Source organism: Nomascus leucogenys, chromosome 4, assembly GCF_006542625.1.
Source record: "Nomascus leucogenys isolate Asia chromosome 4, Asia_NLE_v1, whole genome shotgun sequence".
Lineage (NCBI taxonomy): Eukaryota > Metazoa > Chordata > Mammalia > Primates > Hylobatidae > Nomascus > Nomascus leucogenys.
The window spans coordinates 33210472-33235748 of NC_044384.1; the positions used below are offsets into that span (position 1 = coordinate 33210472).

A 25277-nucleotide genomic window follows, 5' to 3' on the forward strand; every position below is an offset into this window, starting at 1 on the left:
GTAAAGTCAGTGATATTGTCTTTAATTTTCTATCAGGATATATATGATTTATTTGATTGGCCACTTGTAAAATGAAACAATAAAAACTCAAATTATCCTTTACTACAGGAACAGTTATGAAAGCAATGATAGTATTTAACTTCCGTAACAAATGCATCAGGGTGACATATTTTAACTACCCTAAGGCCATACCCAACGTCAAGTTTTTATCACCAGAATTCATACAATAAACCACCACTGTGATAAGAACTCATTGTGAAGTCGATTTCTTGTCATTAGAACAAGGAAGTAATCAAATGGCACCATTTAACAATCATTAAATTCATATTGGATTTCATGTTACAATAATGAGAATAGAAACTAGAATAAGAAAAAGATGACTAAACTTTAGGAAATTATTTATATTTAACCTGAAAAGACAAGTTTTAAAGATAATAACCAAAGTCTATAATCTTATAAACAATCATTTTGAAGATTTATTGAACTGTGATGCTATTAAAAAACCATTTCAAGGAGAAAAATAATTCTGGTGATAGTATGGATATGGATAGTATGGATTGAAGGGCTGTCTGTTGTGGCTATAAGGCAGTTTGATGTCTTCTGGGGGTCCCTGGCTGTATTTCAGAGCCCAAACAAACTTGAATTTCTTTCTCTCAACTGCTCTTTATGGCCCACAAACATTTATCTTATGCTTGGAACACCCCTATGTCCTCACTCACCTCTACAAGTACTCATATCTCCTTTTCTGGTTGGAATGTTTTGTAACAGTAAATAGAGCTGGTGACAATGCTTCATTTTCCCAGCTGGTACCAGCGTGAAATGTATAATGTGTAAAGATGTCCTGGAAATCCCTTAAGAGGAGAGTCTTAGACTCATGTAAAATGAGTAAATACCAATTTAAAATCATTTCTCTGAGTTTGAAGTTGTGTGTCTCTGGTTTACTTACAAATTAAGGGCCAGCCAAATAAGCAATTAATGCCATGTCTGAGAGCCAAGAGGCTTTTGGGAGAGATTGTTCTGATTAGCACAGACTGGGAGATATGGACAATACACATGCCAGCTCACAATTTATTTCCACCTTGGCTGTCCCTCAGGAGCTACATGACAGTAAAATAAATGAGATCCGTGTTCTCCACTGTACTTCCAAGAGAAGTGATTACACACCACTGATGAGTGGGCAAGAGGCCACTGGACTCAAGTGCAGAAAATCGTAGCTTCTCGTTAATCAGAGCTGTAATTTTAAAATTAAAGTAAAGAGGCTCTGTACTTACCCATCTCTTTAAAGTCTTTCACTACTGGTATCTAACAATGTAACTATTTTAAATTGTCCACAGACTTCTTGCCAGGAAGGAGCTCGGGACATCCATGGCTGGGGTGTTTCAGAGGGGCTCCTAGAGAGAATCAAGACCCTTGAGAACTTCCAACCAAAGGGACTTCAGAGCTCAGAACCAAAGGGATGAGAATTCCCAGGCGAAAGGATTTCTAAATTCCCTTATCATTTTGCTTCTGGGAATTGCCTAAAAGTTACAGCTAAAAAAGCAGAACTGGCCTTCATCATAATTAAGAGTGAAGCCAGGCTGGTGTTGAGAGCTTTCCTTCCCTGCTGTGTCATGTTTCCACCTTCAGTCCTCAGCTGTTCCTTCCTTCACTGTTGATACGCTGGACCATTGAGAGCTTCACACAAAAGAACCAACTTCATTTATACAAAGGCTGGAGATTGAAAGCATTTAGCATTTGAATTTTAAACAAGTTGATTAGAGAAGACAATGATGGTTAAATTTCAGGTGATGTGGCCCTAGGAGGAGACGATATTGGTAGGCAGGAGATTTCTCCTCAATCTGAACTCATGGTTTAAGTGCCTACCTATACCAGCTTTGCTCAAGGCAGGCCTCTATGTACAATCAGTCGTCCTTTACCTGTTCTTCTAACAAGTGCTTTTTGCCACAGACACTCTATCTTTGTGTACTCATATGTTTCATGGTCAAATTAATTTTTCAGATGTCTGCGTATCTCCAAATAAAATGGTCATATTACTGAAAAAATAATTTTCACACTGAATTCAACTTCCTGGTGATTTCTCTCATTCCAGGTATACTTTGTCTTCATTTTAGATGGACTATCAATGAATCATGTCCATTTTTAAAAACAACAGTTATGGCAGGACGCAGTGGCTCATGCCTGTAATCCCAGCACTTTGGGAGTCCAAGATGGGTGGATCATCTGAGGTCAGGAGTTCGAGACCAGCCTGGCCGACATGGTGAAACCCCGTCTCTGCTAACAATACAAAAAAATTAGCCGGGCATGGTCGCGGGTGACTGTAATCCCAGTTACTCGGGAGGCTGAGGCAAGAGAATTGCTTAAACCCAGGAGGCGGAGATTGCAGTGAGCAGGGATCGCGCCATTACACACCAGCCTGGGCAACAAGAACAACACTCCTTCTTAGAAGCAAACAAACAAAACACACAAAAAACAACAGCTATATTGAGATATGATTCATGTGCCATACAATTTACCCATTTAAAGTGTACAAGTCAATGGCTTTTAGTATATTAATAAAATCGTGTATCCATCACCACTATCAAATTCCAGAACATTTTCATCTCCCCCAAAAAGAAACCCCATACCCGTTAGCAGTTATTCCCATTTCCCCACTTTACCCCTCTGCCTCTGACAACCACTAATCTACTTTTTGTCTCCACAGATTGACCTAATCTGGATATTTTATATAGAGAGAGTCATACAGTATGTGACCTTTTTAAATTTAGTTTATTTTGATTAACATAACGTTTTAAGATTCAACCATATTGTAGCATGTATCAATACTCTGTTCTTTTTATTGCTGAATAATAGTCCATTGTATGGATGTACCAAATTCAACTGTTAAAGAGCATTTATATTGTTTCTACTTTTTGGTTATTGTAAATAATGCTGCCATAAACATCCATGTACAAGTTTTTATGCAGACATATTTTCAGTTCTCTTGAGCATATACCTAAGAGTGAATTTGCTGGGTCATTTGGTAGCTCTTTGGTTCACTTTTTAGAAACTGCCAAACTATCAAAATAGCTGTACCATTTTAAATTCTTATTAGTAATGTGTGAGAGTTCCAATTTTTCTACATCTTTGTCAACACTTGTTCTTCTCCTTGATTATTCATTCTCAGGGTTGTTTTGGCTATTCTGGGTCCCTTGCAGTTCTATATGAATTTTAGAATCAGCCTGTCAATTTCTACAAATAAGTCAGCTGAGTTCTGCTAGGGGCTGCATTGAAGCTATAGACCAGTTTGGGAAGTATTGCCATCTTAATAATGTTAGGTCTTCCAATTCATGAACATGAGATGTTTTTCCATTTATTTAGATCTTTATTTTCTTTCAAAAATATTTTGTGGTTTTCAGAGTGTATGTTTTTCACTTGTTTTCTTAAATTACTTCTAAATATTTTATTCTTTTTGATGCTGTTGCAAATAGAACTGTTGTCTTAATTTCACTTTCAGACTACTCATTGCCAAAGAATAGAAATATAATCGATTTTGGTATATTGATCTTGTACTCTACAACTTTGCTGAAGTCATTTATTCTAATAGTTTTTTAGTGAATTGCTTATGATTTTATAAATACATAGTTATGTCATCCATGAATAAGATACCTCTTCCTTTCCAATTTAGATCTTTTTATATATTTGCTTGCCTACATGCCTTGGCTGAAATCTCCAGCACCACATTGAATAGAAGAGATGACTTGTTTCTGATCTTAAGGGGAAAGTGTCCTGTCCAGTCTTTCATGATTAACTATGATGTTAGCTGTGGGTATTTTATAGCTAACATTTATGAGTTGATGAATTTCCTTTTCATTCCTAGTTCGTTGATGGGTTTTTTTTTTAACATGAAAGGGTGTTAGATTTTGTCAAATGTTTTTCTACATTTATTGAGATAATAATGTGATTTTTGCTTTTTATTCTATTAATTTGATAAATTACATTAATTGATTTTCAGCAGTTAAACCAGTTTGTATCTCTGGCATAAATCCTACACTGTCATGATGTGTAATTCTTTTGATATGTCACTGGATTCTTTTTGTGAATATTTTGTTGAAGATTTTTGCATTCATATTCATAAGAGATATTGGTCTGTAGTTTTCTTATGATGTCTTTGTCAGTTTTGGTACCAGGGTAATGCTGGCCTCAGAAAATGAGTTGGGAAGGATTCCCTCCTCGTCTATTTTTGGAAGAGTTGGAGAAGTATTAGTATTATTTCTTCTCTGAGTGTTTGGTAGAATTCAGTAATAAAAACATCTGGGCATAGGCTTTTCTTTCTGGCTAGGTTTTTTTTTATTACCAATTCATCTTTTCACTTAAAAGATTTGGAATTTTATTTTTAATGGACATATTGTAATTGTATGTATTTATGGGGTACAATTTAACGTTTTGAGACAAATATATGTTGTATCATGATCCAATCAGTGTTGTTAGCCTATCCATCACCTCATGCATTTATCATTTCTTTATGGTGAGAATGTTCAAAAGCATTTCTTCTAGCTATTTTGTGATATACAAGTCTTTATTGTTAACTATACTCATTATACTGTATAATAGAACATCAGAACTTATTCCTCTCATTTAATTGTAACTTTGTACCCATTGATCAACTTATCCCCATCCTCTCCTCCCCACTCCTTTCCCCAGTCTCTTGTAACTACTCTTGTAAAAATATTATTCGATTCCCTGCCTCTATGACATCGACTTCTCTCTCTCTCTCTCTTTTTTTTAAATATTCCACATGGGTGAAATCACGTGGTATTGGTCTTACTGCATCTGGCGTATTTCACTTAACATGATGTCCTCCAGGTTCATCTATGTTGTTGCAAGCGACAGGATTTTATTCCTTTTTTTGTGGCCGAATCGTATTGCATTGTGTATGTATACCATATTTTCTTTATCCATTCATCCATTGTTGGACACTTAGGTTGATTCTGTATCTTGGCTATTGTAAGTAGTGATGATGCAATAAACATGAGAGTACAGATATCTTGCTGACATACTGTTTTCATTTTTTTTGGAGATATACCCAGTAATGGGATTACTGGTTCATATGGTTCTTCTATTTTTAACTTTTCTGAGGAACCTCCATACTGTTTTTCATAATGGCCATACTAGTTCATACTCTTACCCATAGTGTGCAAGTGTTCCCTTTTCTCTGCATCCTCGCCAACACTTCTTTTGTTTTTTTGATGATAGCCATTCTAACTAGAGCAAGTTGGTATATTTCACTGTGGTTTTGATTTGCATTTCCCTGATGATTAGTGATGTTGAACTTTTTTTTTCATCTATCTGTTAAACCATTTGTATGTCTTCTTTTGAGAAATGTCTGTTAAGGTCTTTAGCCAATTTCTTAATCGAGTTATTAGTTTGCTTGTTGTTTTTGCTGTTGAGTCATTTAATTTTCTTATATATTCTGAATATTAACCCCTTGTCAGATGTATAATTTGCAAATATTTTCTTCTATTATGTACGTTGTATCTTCACTCTACTAATAGTTTTCTTTGCTGTGCAAAAGTTTTTGTTTGGACAAAAGTTTGATGTAATATTATTTGTCTATCTTTGCTTTTTCTGCCTATGCTTTTGAAGTGTTAAACAATTCTTGCCCAGCCTAACGTTGTGAAGAATTTCCTCTGTTTTCTTCTAGAAGTTTAACCAATCTTTTCACTTTTTATATGTCTATTTAGATTGTCTATTTTTTCTTGAGCCAGTTTTATTGGTAATCTTTTTATTTCATCCTATTTGTGACTTTGAATAGAAAAATGTGTATTTTGTTGATAGAAGATAGTTAAATCCATTATCCATTTTGCCAATCTCTGTGTAATAGAGTCTGATTTCTTTTTGATATTTGACTACTGGCAGGTTTCAAACTACACCACTCCCCTCTTCCTTTTTGCCTCATTTATAGGCCAGCTGATAAGAAAGTCTTCCTTAACACTGGTGAAAAGTTTAAGCCATACAAGCCCTGACCATTCAAAGGAACCACCACCTCAGTCTCACTCCCTAACCACCATAAAATCCTAATCTCCCTGCTGTCCCAAGCTATTATTGGACCTGCTCAAGAGCCTGCCAGGCTCTCCCAAGAACTCCTCATTATGTAAATAGTAGAATCTTGCTCTTGGTGTATGTGTAGTATCATCAGCCTTGATATCTGAGCAAATTTGGGGTGAGTGGATTCACCCTGTTTCTGCAGAATGGCCACCACACTCCGGCTTTTGATGCAAATGTTTAGTCTAATTAAATTTAATGTAATACATTTAATGCAATTACTGATATGTTCAGATTGACATTTGCCATTTTGCTAACTATCTTTTGTATGTCATATCTTTTTTGTTTCTTACTGCTTATATGTCTTATATATTTTTATATTCTTACTGCTTTCTTTACTGCTTTTATATTTTTTACAGAGCACCATTTTTGGTCCCTCATTGTTTCTTTTACCATATTTTTGGGGTGATTTTCTTAGTGGTTGCCCAGAAAATTACAATTACCATTTTAATTTTAAAAATCTAGTTCAGATTAATATTAACTTAATTTCAGTAGTATACAAAAACTTTGTTCCAATATAGGTTTGTTCTCTTCCCCTTCCTTCATCCTATTATTGTAATATAAATTGCATCTTTACATATTATAAACTCACTAGTGGTGCAGCTGTATGTTTACTGCTTTATGCAGTTGTCATTTATAGGAGATATGAGAAGAAAAGATTCACAAACAAAAAATACTTGCATATTTTCTATGTATTTACTTATGTCATTGCTTTTTCTGGTACTCTTTATTCTATCTATCAGGTGATTTCAAGTTACTGTTTAATGTCTAACATGAAGGTTTCTTTAATATTTCTTGGCAGATACGCTAGTGATTAATTCTTGTAGTATTTTATATTCTGGGAATGCCCTAATTTCTTCTTAATTCTTGAAAGGTAGCTTTTGTGGATTTAAAATTCTTGGTTAATGATCTGCACATTGAATATATCATCCCACTGCCTTCTGGCCTCTATAGTTTCTGATGAGAAGTCAGCTGTTAGTTGTATTGAGCATCCCTTATATGTGATGAGTCACTTTTGTGTCACTCCTTTTAAGATTCTCTCTTCATCTTTAGCTCTCAACAGTTTGACTATAATATGTCTAGGTGTAGATCTCTTTGAATTTATCATAACTTGGAGTTTGTTGAACATGTTGATTGTGTATATTAATGCTTTTAAAATCAAATTTGGGAAGTTTTGACCATTATTTCTTCAAATATTCTTTCAGTCCTTGTCTATATCTTCACAATAGGGTATTTCATTTGATCCCATGGCTTTAAATGGACTCCATATACCTATGATGACCAAAGTCATATCACCAATCCTGACCCTCCAGACACATATTCAGCTGCCATCTTGACCTCAGTTTTTGAACATCTAATAGACAGCTCAAATGTATAATGAACAGAACAGAACCATTGATTTCCATCTCCAAACCTATCCTTCCCCCAAGACTCCCCTACTCCTTATTGGCAACTCTATCCACCTAATTGCCCAAGCCAAAAACCTAGGAGTCACCTGCAACTTCTCTCTTTTCTGCAATTACCTATCTGATCCATCACCAAGAACCATTGTGTCCAAAACAGTATATTTTGGATTTAGCATCCAAACTATATTGCTAATCTGTTGACTTTTCTCCACTTCTGTTGCACCTCCAGTCCTAGGCACCATCCTGTCTTCTAGACTACTGTAATTATTCTGCTAACTGACCTCTTTGATTCTACTCCTTCTTTTTGTATAATCAATTCTTCATGGCAGCCAGAGTGCTCTTTAAAACATAGACCAGATCAAGTTACTTCCTTGCTTGAAGCCCTCCAATGGCTTTCTGCTGTACAAAAATAAAAATTAAAAATAAAAAAGAAGCCACACTTCTTACCTTGACCCGCTATACCCCATGTATCCAGCTCCTGTCCACCTCTGGGCCTCATCTCATATTCCTTCCCATTCCTTCTACTCCAGCCATATTGGCCTTCTCTCTGCTGCTGGAACATACACCAGGCATCCCCACACAGGGGCCTTTGCACTTGCCAGAATTATCTAACTTTATAGCTCACACATTACCTCTTTGCAGTTACCTTTTCTGCATCTCTGAATAATTTATATTCCCTCACTCCACTCCTTACCACTCCAAGATGTCCCTCCACTGTGTTATCTTAGTTGCAGATATAACAAAAACATTTTCTTATTCATAATTTATGATTTTACTTTGCGTTGCTCCTCTCTACTTTTACTCTTAACTCTAACATCAGTATTCCTGTACTGTTAATGGTGCCTGGCACCTACTAGGCTTCAGTAAACCAATTTGGGGTGAATAAGTGAATGAATGGGTACATTTTACTTTTCAGCTTATTTTAAGTGAGAAGGAGGGCTGGGCATGCAGGGATGCAGGTCTACCCCCTCCACAGTACATTTTCAACATGGGAAGAAGCTGCTGCCCTTCCCACAGTGACTGAATTTCATGCCTTTCTCTCTGCTTACTGGCATGTCCTTATCAGTGGGAGTTCTGAAGAGAAGAAGACACAATTCTTGTTCATGGAGAAAAGTTATCTTTCTTGAGAACACATAGAAGTTGGAGAACAACATAAGGCAAAAGGGTTTACTGGGATGGATGGAATCGAGGGCAAACATGTTTGGGTTAGACCAGTGGTCCCCAAGCACTGGCCAGCTCCATCAGAGTCCCCCAAGAAAGCTTGGAAGCAATTCACGTTTAGTAGACTGAGCTCTGGAAATTCAGATTTGAGAAGTCTGAAGCAGGGCTCAGGAATCCGAATTCTTATAAAAGTTTCCCAGAGGATACTGATAATTGACAGGATTGGGAAACTCTGGTCTGTCTCATTTGATCCCATGGCTTTAAATGGAATCCATATACCTATAATGACCAAGGGCCTAGGCCAAGAGACTTGGGGATGACTCAGCTCTTGATTGGTGTGTGGTAGGATTTAGATAGTTGGGAGGAAGGGGGAAGGTCAGCCCAGATAAGAACTAGAAGGAGAGGAAGAATCAGAGCTTAGAAGTGGGAGCAGCAGGGCTAGGGATGGGAAGCAGGGGACTGTCAGCAATGGTGTCCCTCTCTCTGCCTGCCAGTGGCCCGGTACCATGTGACTGTGTGCACAGGTGAACTTGAAGGTGCTGGGACCGATGCCAACGTCTATCTCTGCCTTTTTGGTGATGTGGGGGACACGGGGGAACGGCTGCTCTACAACTGCAGGAATAACACAGACCTGTTTGAAAAGGGCAATGTAAGTTACAGCAATGTGCCCCACTCATCCCCCTCTTCCCAGTTCCCTTCCCATGTTCCCTCGTCTTCCCTGCCCTGTTAAAGTTGAGCTGATGCTGGTCCTGGGGCCTCAGCCATCAGGAGCCTCACTCTGGGTAAGGGGGCGGGCAACTGGGGAATCCCAGCAGAGCCACTGGGAGGGCACAGCAATGCCTAATGTATTTGGTTCCTGAGTATCTGGCCCGCCCTGATTCACTAATATGCATGGACACCTGTTAGACTCCTGGGACTGTACAGCAGGGAGTTGAAGAGCCACCTTAAAGGGATTATGGTCCTCCTCCACCCCTGAGCTTTGAGAAGAGAACAGAACAGAAGGACACTGGGAAGCAGCAGCAGCATCTTTCTTACCTCAGGGGTGGGCGGAGAGGGAAGGATGCCGGGCACTGTGGACTAGAGGACCCAGGCTGGAGGAAAGCTGGGCCCCCAGGGGCCAATGTGAGAACTTGGCATTCTCCCCCATGGCATGACCACTGCAGGCATCTTGTTCATGACCTTTAGGAAAGAGAAATCAAGAAAGACCCTAAAGATGGGGTGGGAGAACTTGCTTCTGTTGCTAGCCTCATTACAGTTGTGTTGGGTGTTCCCCCTGTTTCCCCAGCCATCACATGGGTGTTCTGGAGAGGAGGCTGTGGAAGAAGTGGGGAAAGAGCTAGGCAAGTTTGAGGCAAACCCAGCCTTGGGCTACCTGCTTCATTCTCCTGAGCCTCAGTTTCCTCATGCCTGAAATGGGGAAAGGATGCCTACCTGTGGTGGGCTGTTGTGAGCATTAGGGGCAGTGGATGTACCGTCTCTGAGGTCAGACCTGGCCCACAGCACACAGTGGATGCTGAGTACAGAGTCGTTGTTGCAGTGAAGTGAGGCCAAGCGAGCTCAGCAGGGTGAAGGGGATTTGCAGACAACTGCTCTATCTCTTTCCTCTGCCACCACTTCCTTGGTAAGTTCAGGGAAAGCCCTGGAATTCCAGTGAAGGCCTCTCTCTGAGGCCAATCCAGGCTGGCTCGATTCTTGGGATCATGGCCATTTGAAGGCTGCAGTGGCAAAAATAATCTGAGCAGGATGTTGTGGGTGGACTCAGGTTCATTTGAGGAGAGGAGGTAGCAATGCCTTTACTTCACATAGCTTTTTAAATTTCCTCTCTCCTTTCCACCCACCCACCTTTCTCTCCAGCCTTCCCTACTCTTTCCTCCTACATCTTCTGACGCCTTTGTCCATCAATCCCACCTTCAGTGTTTCTGTCCCTGAAGGCTCCCAGGTGTGCTCATGTACACTTGGAAACTCTGTTGCCCCTACTGCAGTTATGCTGCCTCAGTGGTGGGCAAAACTATACAATTGCCAAGACCACTTAGTCCCCGTAATCAATTCTCATCATTTCCCTCCTTGGAAGGGGCCCAGTATCCCTCTAGAGCGAAGAGCCAGAGGAGATTTGCCAAGGAATTAGCTCATGATAAATGATTGGTGACTGATAACAGCTTAACTTGTTTATTTTCCCAGAGGAAGCTGCCTTTTGAAAGGAGAGCTGGAAACTTGACATTGGATGATATTCCAGTGAGAGAAATTGGGGGGGGGTGTGGCCTGTTCTTTATAGGTAGCTCCTGTCCCACGTGTGAAAGAGGAGTTGCCTAACCCATCAGCTCTGGGTTTTCTGATGTCTGAGCTTATGTCTTCCCTTGGTGTTTGGGTCCTGGGGTAGCCACCGTCCAACTGGCCTTGTGGTTTCCCCCTACAAGGCTGACGAGTTCACTATCGAGTCTGTCACCATGCGGAATGTGAGGCGGGTGAGGATCAGACACGATGGCAAAGGCTCCGGCAGCGGCTGGTACCTGGACAGAGTGCTGGTGAGAGAGGAGGGGCAGCCTGAGAGCGACAACGTGGAGTTCCCATGTCTCAGGTACATGCGTCTTGCCTGCTGGTGTTTTCTCCAGCTTAGGTTAGGATCCCTGCGTTTTGGGAAGACCCAGCCCTACTACCATGACCAGCAAGCAAAACAGTGGCTTAAGGCTATAGCTGGGGCAAGAAAGAGGTGGCCTCGCTGGTGGTGCTTAGACCTAAGCCTCACATTCCCTTCTCACCCCCTACCACCGTGATGAACACCAGTGTGGCATGTTCCGGTGTGTTGCTAGTTTCCTCTATTGGGTGCTTGTTCATGATAAAATTTGGCAATTCCTGAATTTAAGTGAAAGTTACTTCAGAGAGTTAGTTGCAGATTGAGTTAAACTTTTAAATCAAAAGTTTTTTTTTAATTTAAATAGCTTTCTGACCATACCTCTTCCCTGTTAACTTCTTTTAAAAGTATCTTACTTTGTTTTCCTTTCTGCAATTTATTTGTGAGATAAAGTTTCCTTTCTCTTTTTGCTTAAGCATTTGGGCTCCCATTGACTTAAAGAAGTCCCTGATAGAGAGATTTTAGAATGAGCGATACCAGTGTTTTTCATGTCATCCTGGTGGCTCTCCAGATTTTATGTGGCAATGTCTGGAGGATTCACACTGTATGATTGACTTGGGGCCTTGGACTGACCTGGCTCTGCAAATCTCAGTTCCAGGGCTGAGTTCTACATGTAGAGATGAGTTGCTATGTGTCCACTTTATTAAGGCTGGTCCAGTGCTCCTCAAGCGTAGCTACACTGAGGACAGCCCTCCTTTGAGTGGATGAGGGTGAGTTGCACAGCTGCCCAGCAATGAGTGTGTTGCTCTTTCTCTTACCATGAACGCAGATGTACTCACATGCATGTGCCCATTTCTAGCCCCGGCTCCAGCCTCTGCACTGTTGTATATATGCGGGTATATATACATTCCGTAAGTATATACCTACTATATACTTACTCCCTGTCCTCATGGAGTTTATAGTCTAGAGGGAAACTAGACAAAAAGCAAGTGAATAAAGCTAGAATGACACACTGTGAAGAGTGGCGTGGAGGAAACACACAACGGTGCAGGGGCTGGAGCCGGGGCTAGAAATGAGAAAGGCCTGTCTGCAGAGGGACGTTGAGGCCGGCCTCCCATGGAATGAAGAGGAGAGCACCAAGGGAAAGGACTGGAGTGTTCTGGAGTCCAGCAAGACAGGCAGGTAGATGGAGGCCACTGTCTGGCAGGGCGAGGGAGACTCTTACATTCGAAGAAGGGCTGTCTGGCCTCTGGGGATAGGACAGGGCCCAGGGAGGAGGGGAGACCAGTAGGAGATTTTGGGGAGTTGATGACGGCATGTGTTCATGTTCCAAGGCTGTAACAAAGTGCACAGACTGGGTGGCTTAAATGACAGAAACACAATATCTCACAGTTTCGGAGGCCAGAAATCCAAAATCAAGGTGTCAGCCAGGCTGTGCCCCTCTGAAGCCGCTAGGGAAGGATCTGACCCAGCCCTATGTCCTCTCCCTGGCAGCCTCCGGAGTTCCCTGGCTTGGCCACTTTCTCTCTGTGCCTCCTCACAGCATCTTCATCTATATATATCTGTGTCCAAATTTTCCCTTTTCATAAGGATACCAGTCAGATTAGATGAGGGGTCACCCTAATGACCTTATTTTAATTTGGTTACATTTGCAATGACCCTATTTCCAAATAAGGTCACATTCTGAGGTACTGGAGGTTAGGACTTAAATGTATGAATGGGGTGGGGTGGAGGGACACAATTCAGTTCACCACATGGCAGCTTGGCCCTTAGTGGTGGCAGTGAAGGTGGTGAGGCGGGGCTTATTGTACACCAGAGAGGACCCTGGAGGGACAGTTCATGGGCCTTGCCCATAAGAGACAGAGAAAGAGCCAGAACTGAAAGCCCCAGGCTTTTGCCTTTGATAGGTGGGTTGAAGGTCATGCCCTTTACTGAAATGGGGATCCTGGGGAGGGAGAGCTGAGGGGTGGGAACAAGGTTGGAATCTGGAGGTCTATTTGGTATGTGTTTGGTTTTCAATGCAGAGTTAGGCCTTGAGAAATGAATTCAGAGAATAAGAGCATAGAGCTAGAATTTAAAGCCAGGGAACTGCAGGGGATCCTTTAGGGAGAGCCTGGATAAAGAAAACAGTGAGGGTCGAGCCCCGGGGCAGGCCAGGAGAGGGAGCCTGGAAAGGGGAAGAGGAAGAAGTTGGTGTGTGCACACTGCATTGTCACATGCATGGTGCTGGGGGAGCTCAGAACAAGAAGTCTAGCCGTCCACCTGCTGTGTGACTTTGACCCAATCCCTTGTCTGGTCTTCTGCACCTTCCTGGCCAGCATGTGTCTTATGGTGAGGTTGAGGGTATTGTACTTTTAAAGGAGCCCATTAAAGACACAGTGGTGCCGATGATGCTGATGGCTGGGCGGAAGAGAAGTGGAGGCCTCAAACACTCCAGAGTCCTCCCTGCCCCCAAACACTTAACAGTGCATGCAATTTTTTTTTTTTAGAAAATGGGTTCTTATGTCTTGCTGACACATGTAGTGATGGCATTTGCCAATTCAGGACCCAGGGGACTTGGAAAAATCAGGAACTGGAGCCTGAGCATGCACACTGCTTCTTTCTTCACCTGAGCTGTTATTTTAACTCTGTTGGAGAGGAGGAAAAACCAGGTCTATTTATCAGAATATCTGCTAGGATCAGGGGTGTGTGTGTGTGTGTGTGTGTGTGTGTGTATGTGTACACACACACACTCCTGTGAGCTCAGAGAAAGAGTAATAAACTCACCACCAGACTGACTTATCCTTTTAGCAACATCTCACTCTGAAACTGGGCTGAAGTGTTTGAAGCTGAAAGAAACTGGCTATATTTGGAAATATCTATTAATACCCTGAAAGTATTTAGGTGGAAACAAAATGACAAATCATGGTTTCCTTTTGCTGCTGGGGAGGGCCTGGGGGTGGATAAGTGGTGGAGAATGAAGGGAGCACAGGTAAGATTTTCAGATGGCTGAGGGCTTGCTGACTCTCGACACTTCCCTGCCCTGTGAATGCGTGCCCAGGCCTGCTTCACAACTTTCTCCTCTGCAGTCTCCATGCCAGGGTGACCTCAGCTGGACAAATGGAGTGGGAGGCTCTTAACGGGTTGATTTCAGGGACTCCAGCAGCCCTGAGTTCCCAAATTCCCCTGTCATCAGTGCCTAGGATTTCACCATTGCATCCTCATGTCTTGGAGTCTCCAATGGTTTTCTTAGGTTCTAGATTCACAGCACCAAAGCCCTTGGGAAAAATAACAGCCTAGTTGTCGTCTAACATTTTAGTGTTAGCTAATAGCCAACTGAGAGCAAGGTCTCCTGGGAATGTCAGATCTTGTGTTTTGGGAAGGAGGGTGAAAGAGAAGGTTTGGGAGAGACCACAGCATTGCCTCCATCAGCCTTGGGGAGAGGGGTGGTCTATTAACAGAGAGTATTGCAGTTCGGGGATGCCTGAACTCCATGCCAGGGAGGCTATGGAGGAATTAGTGCCTTGGCTTCTTTTACGGGCTGTGTAGCCAGGGAGTTGCCTCCCTCTCAGTAGGGTAATGGAGTGGGCTGCAACAACCAGCACTAAGACACAGACAAATGGGAGGTGGTTTGGTTGAGAGGCAAATGTCTTGTTTTCCTCAATATCCTGGGGAACAATGAACGGTATCCATTCTGCTGCCATGGGCCCCGTCATAAACCATCCTGAGTGCTGGGGCTTAGAAAACTCATGCTTGCATGATTTCTCAGGCTGAGTCTCTGTGCCCAGTGTGATAGGTGCTTTTCAGGTAAATTGCCCCATACCTTTCCCCCTGGTGGATGACCAGCAGAGAGCTGGGACCGTGGCTCACTCCAACATGTTGAAGAGTCACAGCTATCAAACCACAGCCCTGCAGAGCACAGCCCCAGCTTCTCCTGGAAGGCAATTCTCATTTATCCCTGAGGACTCAGATCACTGAGCCCTGCTCATTTCCCTCAACTCTTGCAGCACTTACTCTGGTCCAATACCTATCCTGGTCTTGGTCCTCAGTGCCTCAGCTGGTCTATCCTGTCTTTTTTTTGAGACGGAGTCTCACCCTGTTGCCCAGGCTGGAGTGCAGTGGGGCAATCTCTGCTCACTGTAAGCTCCGCCTCCTGGGTTCACACCATTCTTCTGCCTCAGCCTCCCGAGTAGCTGGGACTACAGGCACCCGCCACCACACCTGGCTAATTTTTTGTTTTTCAGTAGAGACGGGGTTTCACTGTGTTAGCCAGGATGGTCTTGATCTCCTGACCTCATGATCCACCTGCCTGGCCTATCCTGTCTTCTTAAGCAGGCTGCCGACAGCCTGGGCTGGGCCTTACATATCCTAGCATATCTTCTCTGCCATCTCCCCACCCCAGAGCCCTCAGCACAGTGCCATGAGGATGGAAAGCTCTTAGTAAGAGGTTCTTGTTTTCTGTGCTAATGATGGCTTTCAGGACAGACTTTTGACAGTGATTGCCAAGGCCCTACATCATGTGACCTGTCCCCTCTCCAGCCTCCTCTGCCAGCTCTCTACCTGTTGTTCACTGTATCCTATCCACGTGGTCCTGTTTCAACTCCTGGGGGCTCTGTTCCATCCCAGGATATGTTGTTTCCTCTGGGATACTCTTCCCTTTTCTCCTGGTCTCCTTCCCAAGACCATGTGACATCATCCCACCCATTCCCCAAGGAGTTCCCTGCCCTCCTTCCAGTCTCAGCCAAACACCACCGCCTCCGGGAAGTCCTCCTTTCCCACTCCAGGCTAGGATGTTTTGCTAGATCCTCCCATAGAATCATTTCACTTTGCTAAAGTCAAAGCTCTGGGCCTCCCTAGTGACTCTGCATGAATGGGTGAAGCTTTGATTGTCTGCCTGCTCCACCCAAAGAGCTAACATTCCCCCATTTGCCCACCAGGTGGTTGGACAAGGATAAGGACGATGGGCAGCTGGTCCGAGAGTTGCTACCCAGTGACAGCAACGCGACACTGAAGAGTGAGTTGTCCTGATGACCAGGTGCTGGGTGTGCCCTTGGTGAGACAGGGGCCTTCCCTCAGCTAAGCCCTTCAAGAAAGCACAAGCACTTCATGTTTCACAGAGGCGGCAGTGGGGAGGGAGGAGAGGGAGGCTCCGAGGGAGTGTCCGGAGAGTTCCTGCCTGTGCTCCTGCACACAGTCTCTTTGTGGCCTCAGGTGTGAGGCCCTGAATGCATATGGGTCAACGAGAGTGATGAGCAGTAATGCTGGCCAACGGTGCCAAGCATTGGCAGTACCTGTCATTCAGGCCTTAAGAAAAGAAATATTTTGAAGGGACTGTAAAATAGGGACTTTAAAAATGCCGAGTATCATCCTGGGGGCCTTAGAGTTTTCCTTACTGGTGACATTTCTTCCATTGCTTTGGTTTGATCATGAGCTTTAGACAAAATTTAAAAGAAACTTATCTCTAGAATCCTTGACATTACCAACACGTCATGTTTATCATTTATTATCTCATTTGAGCTCTGCAATAATCCCAGAAGATGGTCAGAGTTGATGTTGTCCACGGGTCAGATGGAGGAACTTAGAACTGGAAGAGCTGAAGATATTTTTATTTTTGTTATTTGTTTATTTTTGAGACAGGGTCTTACTCTGTCAACCAGGCTGGAGTGCAGTGGTGTGATTTTGTCTCACTGCAGCCTCAGCCTCCTAGGCTCAGGTGATCCTCCTGTCGCAGCCTCCTGAGTAGCTAGGGCAATAGGTGTACATCACCACACCTGGCTAATTTTTATATTTTTTCCTACAGATGGGGTCTCTTTATGTTGTCCAGGCTGGTCTCAAACTCCTGGGTTCAAATGATCCACCCACCTTGGCCATCCAAAGTGCTGGGATTAGAGGCATAAGCCATGGCACCCGGCAGATAAAGATATTTATATCTGACCTTTTCTAAGCTCAAACTGCAGAGTTTGAACTAGAGTTCAATTTCTGGTCTCAGAATTACAGAATTTAAGATCTAGGAAGGATCCCAGGAGATGAGATGCCTGTGGTAAAGGGACCCCTCTTCCCCCCGCACAACCCCAGCAAACCCAGTTGTGTAGTCAGTGATGGAGCTGGGACCAGTACCCAGGGTATCTCTGTCTATGTCACTGTCCTTCCCATCCAGCAAGCCCCTATTTCACCATGTGGACAGGACCTCCTGACCCCCTGCTTCCTCAGTCAGAGCCTCTGAAAGCATTTAGATCAAGCTTGTCCAACCCACAGGCCACACGCATGTGGCCCACGACGGCTTTGAATGCAGCCCAACACAAATTTGTAAACTTTCTTAAAACATAGAACTTTTTTGCAATTTTTTAAACTCATCAGCTATCATTTGTATTAGCGTATTTTTTGTGTGGCCCAAGACAATTCTTCTTCTTCTAATGTGGCCCAGGGAAACCAAAAGATTGAACACCACTGGTTTAGATGGAAAATAGTACAAGAAAGAGGTCTCCTTCCCAGTCTTTGCTACTACATCTTTCAGCAAGAACAGAAGCCATTTCCTCAAGTGCCCTTGGGTGGCACTAATGGAGCTGATCTGGACCAGACCCACAGGTCTGGCCTTCCCCAGGGCTGGACCCTAGGCAAGGTGTACTCAGCTGACTTTCTCCAAATCCTTCTTCCTAGTTGGAGGACCCTACGGTGGCAGTGAGTGGCAGGCCTGGGAGTGAGCATCACTCACCTTTCCAGTGCTTCCTCCTCTTTGCCCAAGACACACACCCAGGAACAAGCCTGGAGGACTTGGGGTCTTGCCTTGTATTATTCCAGGACTTACTTTTTCCTTGGGTGTTTTTGTCCCTGAAGACAGATAATGCAGACCTTCCTGGCTGATAAAATGAGTGACACCCTCGTGGTTGCCCAGTGAAGAGCAGGGGGCTTCAAGTCCACATGAGAGTTTCACTCCTGGCTGACAACCTCTTAACTGTTGCCATCTTGCACCAAACACATGACATTCTGAGGCTCAGATTCCTTGCCTGTGAAACTGGGGTCAGAATCCTTATCAATAATACCATGTGTATAATGCTCTAGACACTGTCTGGAAAGGTCGATCCTTCCTTTGTCTCAGTTTCCTTGTCCACTGTCAGAGAAGCTAGACCAGATGATTGTGGGAGATCCTTTCAGGCTCTTACATTTTGATGTTCTTGCTTGTGATTTACACGCTTTCCTGCTCTAAGCCCATTCACACCTTCTGGAGCAGACAGAGAACCTACTAGAATTCTGCTATTATGGTTGAGGAGACCTCACAGAGATGGAAGGAACCCCTGCCCCAAGTTGCAGGGCTGCTTAGAGCAGGAGCCTGGATTCTCAATTCCCAGCATGTGTTCCGCGCAAGCCTCCAGCTCCAGGCTGCCCTCCTATACAGGCATCCTGCTTCCTGTCACCCCCTGCACTAACCCCTTCCCTTCCTCCCTCTGCCTTGGGCTGTTCAGACTTTCGCTATCACATCAGCTTGAAGACTGGGGATGTCTCTGGGGCCAGCACGGATTCTAGAGTCTACATCAAGCTCTATGGGGATAAATCTGACACCATCAAGCAAGTTCTTCTTGTCTCTGACAACAACCTCAAAGACTACTTTGAACGTGGCCGGGTGGACGAGTTCACCCTCGAGACCCTGAACATTGGAAATGTAAGTCTACTTCCCAAGACCATGTGACATCATCCCACCCATTTCCCAGCACGCATTCACATGTGTCCACACACAGACACACACACACGCACACACTCATGTACATAGGGGTAAACACATTTTGAAGAAAAAAAAGCCCGTTTGGGAATAGTGAGTGACGTATGTAGTTTTTCAGCTGTGACCTAGAGCAGCTGAAGATATGTAAACAGTAGTGCCGCTTCCAGAGCCTCTTTGGGGGTGGAATGTGTATTTTTAGTGGCATCACCTCAACATTTTATTTACCTACATATCCAAGACCAATGTACCTGGGTCACAGACACTGGAGAAGGAGACACTGAACGCAGGGAAGGAAAAGAGAAGGGAGGACTAAGAAAAGGGGCTAAAAATACTTCCTAATTTCAAACTTGAGTGTGCATCAGAATTGGGGCCAGGAAGCTTGTTTCAGTGCACATTTCTGGGCCACACCTGAGAGATTCTGTCTTGGGAGATAGAACCCAAGAGCCTCCAGATCAAGGCTCCAGGTGGCTCTGCTGCAAGTGGTCTAAGCACTTCATCAAAGAGAGAGCTGAACAGTAAAGCAGCAAGGACAGACTTTAATCAGTAATCTACCACTGCCATCAGGAAAAGAGGCCAGTGTGAACTGAACCCAACTTAGGTTTGTGCAGAGGTTTGCAAGCCTCTTTAAAGGGAGGATGAGGGAATAAGGGGAGGGTAATCAGGGGCTCAGTAGAGTCAGGGGAAAAACACAAAAAGCAGTAATGGGGAGGTCAGCACATGTGGGTTGTGGAACCCATCTGGGTTTGCTAACTGATGCTTTATGGCATGAGGGTCCCATCCTCCAAGAGTCTGGCAGACAGAAGCCCTACCCTCAGGTGTTGGCTGGAACCAACAGTAAATTATTTTGACAGCCTTGAGTTTTCTAAGGCAGGCACAGTAAGGGAGATTAGGGTCACCCTAGGGATGTGGCCTTGAGCTGTTAGAAATTGTGTTAGTGTTTTGTTCAAGTCTTTAAAGGCCAAGATTGAGGCTCAGTTGAGAAAGGGTTCAGGAGCCTGGCTAGAGTTTGGCCGAGGTGAGAATCTTCCTTGACATCACCTGGAGAAACACAGTTCTAAATCTTGTCTCTAGAAATGCCTGAGCTGGGATTTGTGTCACTACCTGCTGCTCCCAGGGTGTGGCTTGGTGGAAATGGAGATGGTAACAAGCCCTCTACCTGGAACCTCATTTTTCCTGCCCCCTCCCTCTCTGGGAGTCCTACCCTATTTCAGGTCCTAGGAATCTCTTCTCCCATCAAAACTCACTCCAAGGAAAGATCTTATGTTAGTCATTTATACCATGAGGTTAATGAACTTAAATCAATGTTTTCATTTATCAAAATGTATTTACATTTTAAGCTGAATCAATAATTGCATAGTGAAAATGCTGTTCCCTTTACTAAAGGATTTTGGGCAGCAGCTGGCGAGTAAATTAGACCTCTAGGAAGAGTAGGGTGGCAGTGGGAGGGCATTTAAGCTTCTTCCTGAGTTTCTGAAACCCCCTCAACAAGCAGTGTGGCCAAGAGGCTGGAAGCATGAGCTCTGGCTGCCAACTGCATATTTGAGACCCATTTCCACTTACCTGCCATATGTAAGTTATTTAACCTCTGTTTGCCTCCGTTTTCTCATTCATAACAACATGGGATTCTAATGGGGTTGTTATTAGCATTAAATATGTGAATAACACCCACACGCTCATACTAAGTGCTCAGTAAATGCTACTGAACAACTAGTCTATGTCAGGTGTGAAGTGTTGTAGAACTGAGCTAGTGCCTGCCCTTAGGGAGCATCCAGTCATATCAGACACTTACCCCTGTCTTTACCCTTTCAGCCAATCCCTCCCTGGGACTTTCACAGTCCTGGCACAATAGAAGAACAATAAAACTCTTCCCTGTCCCTTGACATGCACACAGAGGGCTCTCAGGCTTTGTAAGCTTAGCTGGTTTTCTTCTGATAATTCCAGGGGACTGGGCTGCATGCACTTAGCTCTGACGTTGTTGCCATTACCAGCTGCAAAGAGGCAGTTAGGACTCAGAAGAGCAAGAGCAGGCTCGCATGGACAGTTTTCTAAATCTGGCCTTTTGGCACCAGACTCATGGCTAACATCACCTCTTCAAACCATCACAGAGAGAATCTCAGGGCTGGAAGGGTTCTCAAAGGCCATCTGATAATTCCATCTGAAGTTAAAATTGCTCTGTATACAGCATTTCAAAAAGAAAAAAAACATAAAAGCGATCCAAACATTGAAAAACCAAGTACATATAAGGATGGTGATATAATCATCTGCACTCCCTTCTATGTTGCCCATGGGGGCAAAGATGTTAAAATGCAAAACCACAAAACAATTATAGAGTGTTATTGGAAAAAGAAAAGTGTTCTTGGGTCAGAGTGAGCAGAGGAATTGGACACAGAACTGCAGAGTCCTGAGAAGTTGCCTGCATAGTCTGTCACCTTCAGGATGGGTGATATTTTGTCACGTTCAGCATGGGTATGTTGAAGAAATGCAGAAATATATACAACTGTGTATTGTTCAAAACCAAACCAAATCAATAACACAGTTATTGGAAGGTGATGGCAAACATTTTAAACATTTGCTTTCTCACGTGGCCATGACCTAACCTGATTAAGTACTAGTGGAACTTTCAAAGTTCGTGTCACCTTCACCACCCTCTTGTTTCTCACTATGGCCCTGGGAGGTGTGCTGGGCTTAGGAAAAGGGAATGGTGGCTCCAGGCAGGTGAGGTGATGCCTTGGTCCCCCAGCTGGCTGATGGTGGGGCAGGAATGGGATTCCAACTCTCCCATGGATCTTCCCTCTCCTGGGCCCTGGAGACCTGGGTTGAGTTTTGTGCTGGTATTTGGGGAGGTAGGGATGGGGGCATGGAGGTTTCTACACACTGGCTCCTTGCTCACCCTCACTCGGGTTTCCTTCAGATCAACCGGCTGGTGATTGGGCACGACAGCACTGGCATGCATGCCAGCTGGTTCCTGGGCAGCGTTCAGATCCGTGTGCCCCGTCAAGGCAAGCAGTACACCTTTCCCGCCAACCGCTGGCTGGACAAGAACCAGGCTGACGGGTGCCTGGAGGTGGAGCTGTATCCCAGCGAGGTGGTGGAGATCCAGAAATGTATGGAGGAGGCTATGGTGGGACCACCCATTGTTTCCCATGGGGGATGGGGCTGAGGGGAAGGAGGAGGGACCATGGGGCAAAGTAGGTCTTGCTGACAAGTGCTACTGGTAGGGTCCTGCAGGGAGAAAATGGGGGCTTTCACTGCTTCTGGTACCATGGTTCTCATAGGAAAGAAGTGCTCATTTTATAGATGAGGAAACTGAGGACCCAATGGACGAAATACTTTTTTCTGGAATAAAGGCAGCAAATGACTTTATTAGGAAATGCACACTCTCAACCCTGTATAGGAGTTTGAGACCTAGTTCGTGTCTTCTGCGATGAAGCCTGGCTGAGGAGATAAAACTGTTTATTCATTCATTTATTCAAAAAAATACACAGCCCTCCACATCCATGGGTTCTGCATCAGTGGATTCAATCGAGGATCAAAAACATTTGGAAAAAAATTGCTTCTGTACTGAACATATACAGACTTTTTTCCTTGTCATTATTCCCTAACAGTACAGTGTAACAACTATTTATATAGCATTTACCTTGTATTAGGTATTATAAGTAACCTAGAGATATTTAAAGTGTATAGGAGGATGTGTGTAGGTTATATGCAAATACTATGCCATTTTATATGAGGGACTTGAGCATCCTCAGATTAGGGTATGCTTGGGGGTTCTGGAACCTGTCCCTGCAGATACTGAGGAATGACTGTCTATTGAGGGTTTCTCTCTGCCAGCACTGCTCTGAGCTTTGTGGAGGCAGCTGTGAGCAAAACGAACAAAACCCTTGCTCTCACAGGCTTTATATTCCACAGGGGAGACAGACAATAATAGGATAATGAGAATGAACAGCCAGTAGGAACATGAAACAGGATAAAGGGTTAGCAATGGTGTGAGTGAAGGGCCTTTTTGGATAGGATGGTGACATTTCTGAGGAGGAAGACAGTGGGACCAAAGCCTGACACACAGAATGTCCCCTCTCACCTCTGCATTTCTTTTTTTCTTTTTTTTTTTTTTTTTTGAGACAGAGCCTTATTCTGTTGCCCAGGCTGGAGTGCAGTGGCACAATCTCAGCTCACTGCAACCTCCTCCCAGGTTCAAGCGATTCTCTTGCCTCAGGTTCCTGAGTAGCTGGGACTACAGGTGTGTGCCCCCACACCCAGATAATTTTTGTATTTTTAGTAGAGATGGGATTTCACCATGTTGGCCAGGCTGGTCTCGAACTCCTGACCCCCAGTGATCCACCTGCCGTGGGCTCCCAAAGTGCTAGCATTACAGACGTGAGCCACTAGGACCAGCCTCACCTCTGCATTTCTACATTGGCCCTGAAAGCAACTGCCCAAGGCTCACTTCCACAGCAGCTTCCCTGAGAGGGAACCCCAGTGTGAAATCACCTCTCCCGCTCCCAGAACTCTTTGAATATCTTTTCATGTGTGTGTCTAATCTCCTGAAGCAACCTGCAAGTTCCTTTAGGGCTGTTATATACACATGCTTTGTAATGGCACTTGCCAGTATGAGAATCAACTCCTTCCCTCATTTTATAAATCAACACTGGAATTCTATCAGAGTAGTATAGATACTAATAAAGAAGATAAAGATAAAAAAGCAATAGTTCCCCTACCTACCTCTTCCCCTTACCCCACCCCCCTTCTTCAATGCCAACAACCTTACTTTAGATTTTTCCTCTAAAATTTAGCTCCATATTTTTAAACAATATACCTATCAATTTTTATTTATTTTTTAGAGACAGGATGTTGCTCTGGCACCCAGGCTGGAGTGCAGTGACACAATCATAACTCACTGCAGCCTTGACTCCCAGGCTCAAGCGATCCCCCTGCCTCAGCCTCTTGAGTAGCTGGGACTACAGGCACGTGCCACCACACCTCTCAATTTTTATTTTTATTTTATTTTTGTAGAGATGGAGATCTTGTTGTGTTGCCCAGACTGATCTTGAACTCCTGGCCTCAAGCAATCCTTCTGCCTCAGTGGATTTACAAAGCAGTGGAATTACAGGCCTGAGCCACCGTGCCTGGCCTCAATTTTTTAATTTTACAGTTTTAGACATTATCTGTTGACTTCCTACTATGAAAGAGGAGGATTTAGCTCTTTTAACATACACAGGCACTTGTATGGGCCCTCATGTGTGCGTGTGTGCGCACACACACACACTTACTCTATCTCACTCTCTCTCCCCCTCCTTCCAGCCTTCAAAACAGCAAAATCAGTGTTCAATTTTTATATTATTATAAGTATGTCAATATTATTCACTGCTGAGTCACCTACCTTATGATAATTGCTTTTCATCTTTTGTAGAGCTTGTTTTTTCTGGAGTGAGTCTCCTTTTTCGATGGATCGCTCTCTCTGCGCTCACTGCTCTCTGCGTTACTGTGCTAGGGCTGCCTCATCACTGTGGACTCACCTGGTCTCTCCACATCCCTGGTGTCTCTCCACATCTCTGGTGTCTCTCTGTGTGCCACAATTTCCTTTTCTTATAAGGATGCAAATCAGCTTGGATTAGGGCCTGCCCTTGGGGATCTCATTTAAACTAGTCACCTCTTTAAAGACTTATCTCCAGATACAGTTACATTCTGAGGTATTGGGGTTAGTGGCTTCAACATAAGCATTTTGGGGGGCCTAATCACTCCTTAAAGGTCCCACCTCTTAATACGGTCACAATGGCAATGACACTTCAGCATGAGTTTTGGAGAGAACAAACATGCAAACTGTAGCAGGCAGGCACACAGCAGGGATCGCCAGCTGGTATGTGACTCCTCCTCCTTCCTGGTGCATGTGGTGCAGAGGATGACTGGTGTGTGTGTCTGATTGCTTAGATTTGGCATTTCCACCACCTATTCTCCTCTAAGCTTCAGTTTGTTTACCTGCAAAATGGGAACGATTGTGCTTACTCAGGGTGTTGAGGAGAGGATTAGATAAGTGAATGCCTGTAAAGCGCCAGGCACCTGGAACAGGCTCAGGAAAGGTTTGTTTTGTTACTATCATTGTTGTTGTTATTATTACTAAATGTTCCACTTCTTCTGCATGTGCCCACCCAGTGGTCCACTATGAGGTGGAGATTTGGACAGGAGATGTGGGTGGCGCAGGCACCAGTGCCCGAGTCTACATGCAGATCTATGGAGAGAAAGGCAAGACAGAAGTGCTCTTCCTCTCCAGCCGCTCAAAAGTTTTTGAACGGGCATCCAAGGACACATTCCAGGTATGTGGGGTCGAGGAGCGGGGGTGCCAACAGCAGGCCCAGTGGACACCAAGATGCTT

General features: G+C 44.0%; 1 protein-coding gene across 1 annotated transcript in view; it reads left to right on the plus strand.

The window, feature by feature from the left end:
* Positions 1-25277, plus strand: part of LOXHD1 (lipoxygenase homology domains 1) — a 179654-nt gene that overhangs the window by 69293 nt on the left and 85084 nt on the right. Inside the window, exons 13-18 of the mRNA XM_030810026.1 lie at positions 9143-9297; positions 11063-11223; positions 16134-16210; positions 18657-18853; positions 21822-22014; positions 25058-25218. Of these exons, the coding sequence (XP_030665886.1) occupies positions 9143-9297; positions 11063-11223; positions 16134-16210; positions 18657-18853; positions 21822-22014; positions 25058-25218 (944 nt within the window). The remainder of the gene's footprint in view (positions 1-9142; positions 9298-11062; positions 11224-16133; positions 16211-18656; positions 18854-21821; positions 22015-25057; positions 25219-25277) is intronic.